We start from the raw sequence: 10,757 nt of genomic DNA on the forward strand, positions 1-10,757 counted from the left end.
TTACTTCTTCTTTTCCAATCTGGATTCCTTTTATTTCTTTTTCTGCTCTGATTGCTGTGGCCAAAACTTCCAAAACTATGTTGAATAGTAGTGGTGAGAGTGGGCACCCTTGTCTTGTTCCTGACTTTAGGGGAAATGCTTTCAATTTTTCACCACTGAGGATAATGTTTGCTGTGGGTTTGTCATATATAGCTTTTATTATGTTGAGGTGGTGGTAGTCACACAGTCGTGTCCGACTCTTTGTGACCCCATGGACTGAAGCCTGCTAGGCTCCTCTGTCCATGGGATTCTCCAGGCAAGAATATTGGAGTGGGTTGCCATTTCCTTCTCCTATGTTGAGGTATGTTCCTTCTATTCCTACTTTCTGGAGTGTTTTTATCATAAATGGATGTTGAATTTTGTCAAAGGCTTTCTCTGCATCTATGAGATAATCATATGGTTTTTATCTTTCAGTTTGTTAATGTGGTGTATTATATTGATTGATTTACAGATATTAAAGAATCCTTGCATCCCTGGGATAAAGCCCACTTGGCCATGATGTATGATCTTTTTAATATGTTGCTGGATTCTATTTGCTAGAATTTTGTTAAGGATTTTTGCATCTATGTTCAGCAGTGATATTGGCCTGTAGTTTTCTTTTTTTGTGACATCTTTGTCTGGTTTTGGTATTAGGGTGATGGTGGCCTCATGGGATGAGTTGGAAGTTTACCTTCCTCTGCAATTTTCTGGAAGAGTTTGAGTAAGATAGGTGTTAGCTCTTCTTTAAATTTTTGGTAGAATCCAGCTGTGAAGCTGTCTGGTCCTGGGCTTATATGTATATATGTATATAATTATTATATATAAATAAGTTATTATAATTACATATACACATATATATGTGGATTTACATATATATAAAACTGAATCACTTTGCTGTACACCCAAAACTAACACAACACTGTAAATCAACTAGGCTTCAATAAAATTTTTTTAAAAATAAAAAATAAACGAATGCTTATAGAGCCATGACACATGTGGGTCCCAGAAGAGTATGACCTTTTAAAATACACAGCCAATGCAACCAAATAATTTCAAACATATGCAGGATTTTACTTGTATCTCTCAAATACACTAAGAGGCCTCACTTCTACTACTTCCTTCCACTGTCTCAGAATTAGTTGTATTATCATGTTTGTGTGTATTTATGTGTGTGTATGTGTATTGAGCATCATGCCTCAAGTTTTTTTTTTTATTAAAAAAATATTTATTTACTTGGCTGTGACAGGTCTTGTTGCAGCACACTGGCTCATTAGTTGTGGCATGTGGGATCCCCTGACCAGGGATTGAACCCCAACCCCCTGCATTGGGAGTGCAGAGTCTTAGCCACTGGATCACCAGGAAAGTTTCTTAATCTCCATTTTTAACAAGGTTTTCTCCTTTCCTCAACTATATTTTGTGTCCCCCAAACCAGAGACCTACTATTTTTACCCTCTAGTCTTCTGCCAAAGTGGAAAAGGGACGGCCATCCAGGGACACAGAGAAGGGGAGACCTGCTCCTGAGACAGTTTGCCTCCAATCCTTCTTATTTTAGCTACATCCCCTTTACTCAGTGGGCTTCCCTGATAGCTCAGTTGGTAAAGAATCTGCCTGCAAAGAAGGAGACCCTGGTTCAGTTCCTGGCTCAGGAAGATCCCCTTGGAGAAGGGACAGGCTATCCACTCCAGTATTCTTGGGCTTCCACAAGTCTAATTCCTTTACTCAGTGGCTCAGTGGTAAAGAGTCCGCCTGCAATGCAGGACACATGTTTCAATCCCTGGGCCAGGAAGATCCCCTGGAAGAAGGCATGGCAACCCACTCCAGTATTCTTGCCAGGGAAATCCCATGGACAGAAGGATAGGCCACCCACTCCAGTATTCTTGGGCTTCCCTTGTAGTTCAGTCCACAGACGGGCTACAGTCCACAGTCCATAGGACTGCAGAGTCAGACATGACTAAGCGACTGAGGATTAGCACCCCCAACACCTACTTCCTACTTAACAATTCTCCCTACTTCCAGCCTCTCAGGTTTGCTGAGAGTCACAGCACAAGTCACTACTTGATTCATTTATTTCCTATGTCTATACTTCTGTTGTTATCACCTCTCTCATTTATTCCATCCTTCCTGGTATAGATGCCTTTAAAAAAAAACATCCCTTTAGAGTAGTTGCAGCAGGTTTTCAAAAGGAAACAAAATTGTTTTTAATCCACCTTTTTATCTAGAAGTCCTCTCTGAATATAATGAGGTTGTTGGGTTTTTCAAATTTCAATTATAATATATTTTTTCATTTGTAGCAATTCTATTGGTTCTTTTCAAGTCTACTCTGTTTAGAAGTATCTTGTTCCTGGATCACAGTTTCAAACTTCTCTCTTATTTCTTTAAACATATTAAATGTAGGTATTTTTAGAATTCTGTGCTGATTATTGTCCATATCTGTAGTCTTTTGGGGTCTGATTGCGCTGTTTTGTTGTTCTCTGGCTTCCCTTCATGATATCTTGTTTCCTTGTTTGTTTTGTGATTTTTGACCAGAAGTTGCTCATTTTCTTAGGCTTTTACGAGAATTCTTTGGACTTTTAAGTTGAAGTTTCATTCTTCTAGAAATAATTTGCATTTGTTTCTGCCAGTCGCTTGGGGGAGACACTAACAACCTGGAAATACTTCAAATTAAATTCTAAATTTGAGATTTGGGGGGAGTACACAGTAAAATAAACGATGACCAGAAATCATGTGAGGCTGACTCAAGGTTAGGAAGTCTCAAAGGAGACTCTGCCCCTTCCTCTCACTGCCAACGGTCATGACAAGCAACTTTCTTTACTGTACGGAGCCTCCTCAGTGGTGGGTTTCTCACTTTCCCACTTACTGAAGGTGTTTTCCCTTGTGGGCCAAAGTCTATGCACAACTGGGTTTTCTGTTATACCTCAAAACCTGAGCTAGTTTATCTCCTTTCCTCAGTGTCTTATGTTCAACAAAACCTTTCAGGGAGAAAGCCAGCTTGGCAATTCACTTGCCTCCCTGCTTTTACTTCCCCTCCTCATCCCAGAATTCTTTCTTTCTTGCCAGTTTAGCAATACATTTTAAAAGGTGTGTTTTTATATTTTTATTCAGCATTATAGTGGTTTCAATGGAAAGGATCACTCAGGATATCTAAACTGCCATATTGCCAGAGAAGAAAATTCCTACACATTGTAGAATTCTCCTCCCCTGGCCCTTTCCATCCCACTCTTCTCCCTTATCAAACAGCTCCTAGCAGTCTCTCCTCAAAAGAGAGGATGAGGAGAGAGGCAGAGACATGAGAGGGCCAATGGGTATAAAGTAGAAAGGCCAGTGGACCAGAGATCTCCATGAAGTCAAGGAACTGATGAGTAGAAGTCCTTGAGCAGGTGAGTCAGGGCCTGGGGAGTTGAGGGGAGAATGTAGAGTGTTGGCATAAGTTTGTATCATTTCCTAACCAGCAGGGAGTCCCACTTTATAGATAAAGTAGCCCAAAGAAAGGGTAACCGTCTTGCTCAAAGTCATAGCCAGTTGAATGGATAGCCAGTGAAGGGCAGAACAAGGCCTGGAAGCCAGGTGTCTTGTTCCTAGGACACCACAGGATCCACATTCACACAAGAGGCCAGGGAGTCTTGGGGATCAAATACCTTGCCATAGTCAATGACCGGCAGCTCAATGCTGGGGAACAGATCTTGCACGATGGCATTGAAGAGGGGCACGTCAATGGAAGTCAGCTTGGCAATATTCATATCTCTCATTGAGAGCAGCAGAACCTGGAGGGGAAAGACAGAGACTCAGGCTGGAGAAGCCAGGGCCCAGCTCTTCATTAGGCCTTTCCTCTCTAGAGGGGTGAGAGGCAGGAGCTAAGAACAAGGGAGGACTTCCCTGGTGGTTCAGTGAACCAGAGTCTGCCAGCCATTGCAGAGGACATGCATTTGATCCCTAGTCTGGGAAGATACCACAGGACGTGGAGCAACTAAGCCTATGGGCCACAACTACTGGAGCCCCCATTCTAGAGGCTGGGAGTTGTAACTACTGAATCCGAGGGCTGCAACTACTGAAGCCCAAGCATGTAAAGACCATGCTCCACAACAAGAGAAGCCACCACAATGAGAAGCCCATGGCAACAAAGAGTAGCTCCCACTCACCACAACTAGGGAAAGCTCATATGCAGCAATGAAGAACCAGCACAGCCAAAAATAAATAAATAAGAAAGAAAAACAATGGATACACCCAAGCTAGTCTTGAGCAACAGGACAGGTGGAACTTGGGCAACACCAAGGATGGCTGGAAGAGTGGGAAAACTGATTGAGGGAAAGTAAGGATGTGAAAAACTCCAGTGAAGGCACAGAGGACCAGTGATGGTGGTGTTTAAGGGTCAAGACGGCGTCCTCAGTCTACCTCTTCATCAGACAGGTCGGGCTGCAGGCGGCGCTTTTTGCCAGCATAGCGCAGGAGGGAGGTGAGGGCACGCAGGCCGAAGTCATAGTGGTCCTGTCTGGAGAGCTGCTGCACAGCCAGAGAGTAAAGCGTGTACACCTTCTTGGCCAGAACCTGGAGGCCAAAACAAAGGAACCATCCATTTCCTCATAAATCCCTCTGTATCGTGTAGGGACAGTTACAGATACAAGAAGGTGGGTGCCTGGGCATGAAGCAGCTGGGGGACAGGGATGGGAAGATCTTGTGAATTGTGCCATCAAGGACCAGCGGCGTGATAGAGGGAAGACCTCTCTCCTCTGGATTCTCCTGCCCCCATATCCTACTGAGAGTCAGGTACATTTCTTGTAGGATAAAATGATTGTGAGGATTTTGGGGGGGGGGGGTTCTTGGGCCCAGAGGGTAATCATGGATGAAAAATAAAGTATTGGAGACAAGAGATGATCAGAATACCTTGCAGTTGCCAAAGCCTTCCCCAAAAAGAATGATTTCTGCAATAAGTGTAGAGTCGGGCACCACCATGGCAATTGGCCGGAACATGGATTTAAGATTGTCAGGAAGCTCTGTGCGGCCAGCATAGCCTGGAAAACAGCACCACGTATTCAGAATCCATGAAAGAGTAAGCAAAAGTGTTGATCGCTCAGTCGTGTCCAACTCTTTGAAACCCTATGAACTCTCAGGCTCCTCTGTCCGTGGATTTTCAGGCAACAATAATGGAGTGGGTAGCCATTCCCTTCTCCAGGGGACACTGCTTTCCGAAGACCTACTTCCCCATCAATCCCATTCTCCCCATTCTCTGCTTCATCCTGAGCCCTCTCCCCAGCTCCAACTCCAAGATCTCTTCCTCTCTCATCTCAGCCCTGGCTTTTCCCACACCTCTCTGCTCTTCTTTCCTACCCCTGGCCCTTTCCTTAACTGCTGCAAGGCCCTGCTTCAGACTCAAATTACAGAGCTGTCTTGTTCCCATCTCTCAAGTTTCATGGATTGGGTGGGCCAAAAAGTTTGTTCAGGTTTATTCATTAAGATGTTATGGGAAAACCTGAATGAACTTTGTGGCTGACCCAATATAACTCACTCGGTGCTAATAGAAATCGCAGCTGTTTCTCTGATTCTTTTAGTGCGGAAGCCCTTTCCTGTTTTCTCCTAGATCCTACCCACAGAGCTGTTCCTAGGCAACAGTGATGAGAGACCCTAGGCTCTGCACTTCAGGGAGGTTCTCTCATCTGGCAAAAGGGATGGCAGATAGACCAGAATTCTAGGAGCTAGTTCAACAGAAGAAAAAAGCTAAGTACCTTGAAAGACTAGGACGACATCTATGCACCCGAGCCAACACTAATCCCTTTAGGAAAGACAGTAAGGTTGCTTCCCCTTCTCCTAGAAATGCATGTGTTCATCCTTTTCTCACACTTTGTTGCCTTTAGCAGCATTGCACTTGGCTAAATGCACTGGCCTGGGGTTGGGGAGAGGGAAGATGCACGGACATTTGCCCCCAGGAGCCCCATCTACTCTAGTCCCAGGCCCTTACCAGGGTTCATGGTGATGAAGATCCCACAGGACCACACCAGATTGATTTCAAAGCCCTCGAAATAGAAGCGGGTGAGGCCAGCAGCCAGGGCAGAGAGGATGGACAGGATCTGCTGGGCCACCACTGACAGCACCTCCACATTGATGCGGTTAAATTCATCAAAGCAGCCCCAGGCACCCGTCTGTAGTTGGGAGGAGGAGGGGCAGAGTTGCTGGGAGGAAAACAAGTGACCCTGGACTGGGAAAAACTAGAAACTGTGACTAACCTATCCTCCCCCTGAAGTGTTTGGCTAGAAACAGCGGCCTCTAAAATGAATGTGTGCAAGTGTGTATGTGTGAGTGTGTGTGAGAAGGGGCTATTGTAGTTTTGTAGTTTCTGGCCAGAACTTTCCATCAGACAGGAAGGATCTAGGAGAATGCCTGAGAGTTGTGGGTAGGAAAGAGAGCAGGGTAGGGAACTTGTGGGTGTTGAGCGCCCCCAGCATGCATGACTTTACACTAGTTCTCTTACTAAATCCTTACATAACCTTCTGGTTTTGCAAATAAGCAAAGTGAAGCTCAGGGAAGCGCAGGGACTTCCCCAGTTGTAAGAACTAACTGAGGCGATGCAGTGTCATCAGTTACAGGGCACTGAACCAGATCTGGGTTTCAGCTGATTTTCTGAAACTAAAAGATATGGAGGGGTCAGGCTGGTCCTGGCCAGGCTGGCAGGATGCTGACCTGAGCCAGGCCTGAGTACATCCGGCCCATGGACTTATAGTCCAGGCCCTCGGAGCAGTTGACCACAATAACGTATATGCCGAGGGCCTTGCCCAGGTCCTTGACTGTCTCGGTCTTCCCGGTGCCCGCGGGACCTTTGGGGGATCCGCCTCGATGCAGGTGCAGGGCCGTGGTCAGCGTCATGTAACACCTGTGAGTGGAGGACAGGATTCAGGCCAGACTCCTAGAAGCCTGGGCTCAGCTTTCACCGCCCCCACCCCAAGCACCCCATTCATTCCCCACGGCCGACCTGTCGGTTAGGGGGGTGATGACGAGCCGGCCAGAGTTACCCAGGTACTCATAACCATACTGGAACTGTGTGTTGGTCTGACGGATCATACAGTCGTCGAGATCCTGGGAAACAGAGCAGAGTAAGAGAGAGGTGGGCATGGAGGGAGAGTCAGGGCTGTGGCTGAGAGGGGGGCTGGAAGCATCAGGGAGAAGACTGGGTGCTCTGTTTAGAGTTAGAAAGAGGGATGGGTTTACAGCTCAGATGGAAACTGGCAATTGCGCTGCACGTGTCCAGCCCAGTCCATGGCAGCAGCTGCTGATTAAGGAACACCTAGAGTGCCGTCTATGCAGTCGCACAGAGTTGGACATGACTGAAGTGACTTAGCAGCAGCAGCAGCAGAGTGGGCACTCCCTGGAAATAGGCCTCTTGCCATTCCTGATGTGGCAGATCCAAGAGAGAGTTACCAGCTGGATTAGGGTGATGGGAAAGGACTGAGGGCTGGGCTGAGATATTACTTTTTTTAGAGAACATGAATTTCATCAAAGTGTCAGTATCAGGTTTAGGATACGAGAATGGGAAGCTGGCCCTTCTGCACCTTCTCCCAGTAGAAGCGCAGTTGGCTGAGCCAGTCGAAGGAGCTGACATCCATGAGGCCACTCTTATAAAGCTTCTCCAGCACATCCCGGGCGTGGACTTCTATCGTCACCAGGGCCACAATTTTAAGGCGCATGATCTTGGTCAGGTTCCCCCTGATGGCCTCAGAGTACTTATTCAGTATTGACACCTGTGGAATGAGGCAGTGGAGAAGGTGGGCTGAGCCACCAAACCCTAATCGCTTTTGTCCCAGCCTCGTTCTTCTTCCAGCTTTGATGCTGACCCCACCCCCACTGCAGTTCCTGACCTTCAACATCAGCCCAGGGAGACATACTTCTGACCCACCTGACCTCTCCTCACTGGACACCTCCCATAATGCACCCCATTCTGACCCCTTCCCACCAGCTCATCACTAATTCTCACTCCAATGGATCAGCCCCTCCTTCCAGCTCTGATGCCAGGCCCTTGTCATTCTAGTGGTGTTTCCCCACCTGCTTTTTCTTCATGACCTTGAGGATCTTCTTGTCTGCCCGCTCCTTAGCTGTCAGCAGGCACTTGGTGACATCGGCCGTCCACTGGATCTGACTGGCAGTGATCACCATCTGGGGCATGTGTGGAGGCTCTATTCCAAAGGCCCGTCCCTGGCCACCCACACAGCCCAACTCCCATATCCTGGCTCATTCGGGACCAGATGCTTCTCCTTTCAATATGCTTGACCTGTTCTGGAGGGTGGGCACGAGCCTAAGTCAGGAGCTAAGAGTCCAGCATGCAGGCTTCTGGGTCACAGCCCAGGACAGGGGGCAGGACACCTGCCTTTTGGGTGACTCCAGATTCTGTCTTTACACTGGCTGCTCCCTTGCGGCTCCATCCTCCTTGTTCCCTCATTTCTACTGACCCCAGCTCACCTGGCCAGCCCACTCCTTCACCCACTTGTCCCTCTTGTTGAGAAACTTCTTGAGGGCCAGGCGACAGTTCCGGAGAAGGTCCCGGAGGGTCACCCTCATGGTCCGCTCCACATCGCCAAGCCAGGACTGGGGGGGAGGCGAGAACAGGATGGCTCGGCCTCAGGGCCAGAGTAAAGAGTGCCCAGAGCAAAGGTGATTGGGAAGGAGGACCCTGGAGCTCTGGGGCCTAAGAGAAAAGTGGGAGCTGGGCAGTGGCTGGCTCGAGTCCCTGAGGGGGATGGCAACCAGGGTCAGACGGACTTTCAGGAGAGCATGGTGGAGGTTAGAGTTTTAGGAATGGCAGGTGGGAGGCACAAAGTGACTAAGGCCCCTTCACAGAGATGGTCTCTCCTTATAGAGCCAGCAAAGTTAGAAGAAAGAGCTTACTTCTTAGACCCTGGCCACAGCTCACCTCCACAGGCCCTTCCAGAAGCACTGGGTGGAGGAAATCGATGTATTCACCATCACCCGAGAACATTCCCAATGCTTCCCATTTGCTGCCGGGTCCCCCAACCTGCAGAAGCAGGAAGCTGTTGAGCCCTTTGGGGGTCATTTCTGCTCCTCCCACCTCCCCCTCTATATTATCAGTTCTTAGAAAGTTCTGTCCCAGATACCCAGAATCATTACTATCCCCCTCCTCTTGGAGGGGGATGGTCTCCTCAGAGGCTGTGAACTCAGTGATGTCACCATCCCTCCCCCACCCTCCTGCCTATCGTGGCCACCTCCACTGACCTTCTGCATTCTCAGCAGTTTGATGTTGTCAAAGCATTTTTTGAGGTGTGGCTGCACAGCCTCCGGGTTGCGGGACTGGCCCAGAATCTCCAGGAGGTCATCATTGGACAAGAAGTAGAAGCGGGGGAAAATATGGCGCTTGGTCTCTAAATACATATCCAGGGACTTTTGGATGTCTTCAAGGATTGTGTTCATTTCTATCAACGTGTCCAGGAGGCCTGGGGAGGAGAACAGTGAGTGACATTGGTCGTGGCCCTTTTACCATTGCCCTGAGTAGATCTGCAGCCTCCAACCATATCCACTCTAACAGCTCGTGGATGCTGGGGCGCAGACTGCCATATGGTTTTTGGAAGCAGAGAAGTGTCCCCTAATCATTCTTTTCCCATTCTCCTCATGAACTCATTATTAAGTGTTCATTATACACTATGGTACATATTATACATTATAATTAATTATGCATATGTGATTCCATTAATATAACTACATATCCCATCAGTCTCTTTCCACCAAAGAAGTGGGGACTCTGCCGATCATCCCAAGAGCTTCTGAAAGTGAGAGACTGTTCTGCCCATAAACAATTCAGCAAGTTAAATCATTAGATTTAAATACACATCACATGTGCACAAAGAAAAAGGTCCACCATCACTGGGACTGCCAGTGTTCCTTGTGATAGAGTGAAAAGAGTACTAGAGGAAATTCCCTGGCAGTCCAGTGGTTAATACACTGAGCTTCCACTGCAGGGGGGCACGGGTTTAATCCCTGGTCATGGAAGTAAGATCTGCAAGCTGCTGCTGCTGCTGCTAAGTCTGCAAGCTACATGGTACAAAAAAAAAAAAAAAGCACCTGACTGGGAGGCAGATGTGGGTCTTTCATTAATTAGCATGTCGATTAACCTCAGGGAGGTTTTACCTCTTTGTGAAATAGTAATAAGATCCACCTCAAAGAATAATTCGAGATATAAAATAAACCGTGTTCACATCTATAGGTTCTCAATAATGTTAGTTTCCTCCCAGTTAGATTTTGACTGGCTTATCCCCTGGTCTTCCCAGTTTCTAGCTTTATGAAGAAACTATGGATGTCCTAGAGTCTGAACTCCAAGGTGACCCTCAGGCCTTCAAGGACAGAGTCTACAAGCCATTAGAGCTTTTGAATGACCACCTGAGTAGCCCCTAGAGACCACAAGGAGACCTGGTAGCCATAGCCATGGGTTTGTTCTGTGTGTTCAACCAAGAGAGAGTGTTGTTTTTAATGGCTCTGCTTATACATTGACTTAAAAGTAGCAGTAGCAGTATACATTGTTCTAAAATGTAATTATATCAATTATGTCAAATATTATTAATAAAAATTCAAGTTCTCACTCAATATTGCACATCCTAATACTTATATATTATCAGAGTAATTGAAATAAAGTGTTGTTTTTTTTTTTAATGTGTAGAGTTAAGATTCTTGGGAAAATTTTTCAATTGTTAGATTGGCCCAGACAAATATACAGGTCCTCTGTATCCCCTGCCAAAACTCTTCTCGGGCTA

At 46.9% G+C, this 10,757-nt stretch overlaps 1 protein-coding gene across 1 annotated transcript in view; it reads right to left on the reverse strand.

Annotated features, from left to right (window-relative positions):
- The window catches only part of DNAH2 (dynein axonemal heavy chain 2), a 103,800-nt gene that overhangs the window by 40,767 nt on the left and 52,276 nt on the right, over positions 1 to 10,757 (reverse strand). Inside the window, exons 31-41 of the mRNA XM_040243460.1 lie at positions 9,229 to 9,446; positions 8,909 to 9,010; positions 8,458 to 8,583; positions 8,044 to 8,154; positions 7,554 to 7,742; positions 6,977 to 7,080; positions 6,688 to 6,877; positions 5,969 to 6,149; positions 4,897 to 5,024; positions 4,408 to 4,560; positions 3,654 to 3,779 (exon numbers count right to left, since the gene is read on the reverse strand). Coding sequence (XP_040099394.1) covers positions 3,654 to 3,779; positions 4,408 to 4,560; positions 4,897 to 5,024; positions 5,969 to 6,149; positions 6,688 to 6,877; positions 6,977 to 7,080; positions 7,554 to 7,742; positions 8,044 to 8,154; positions 8,458 to 8,583; positions 8,909 to 9,010; positions 9,229 to 9,446 — 1,628 coding nt within the window. The remainder of the gene's footprint in view (positions 1 to 3,653; positions 3,780 to 4,407; positions 4,561 to 4,896; positions 5,025 to 5,968; positions 6,150 to 6,687; positions 6,878 to 6,976; positions 7,081 to 7,553; positions 7,743 to 8,043; positions 8,155 to 8,457; positions 8,584 to 8,908; positions 9,011 to 9,228; positions 9,447 to 10,757) is intronic.

Source organism: Oryx dammah, unplaced genomic scaffold (assembly GCF_014754425.2).
Source record: "Oryx dammah isolate SB20612 unplaced genomic scaffold, SCBI_Odam_1.1 HiC_scaffold_8, whole genome shotgun sequence".
Classification (NCBI taxonomy): Eukaryota; Metazoa; Chordata; class Mammalia; order Artiodactyla; family Bovidae; genus Oryx; species Oryx dammah.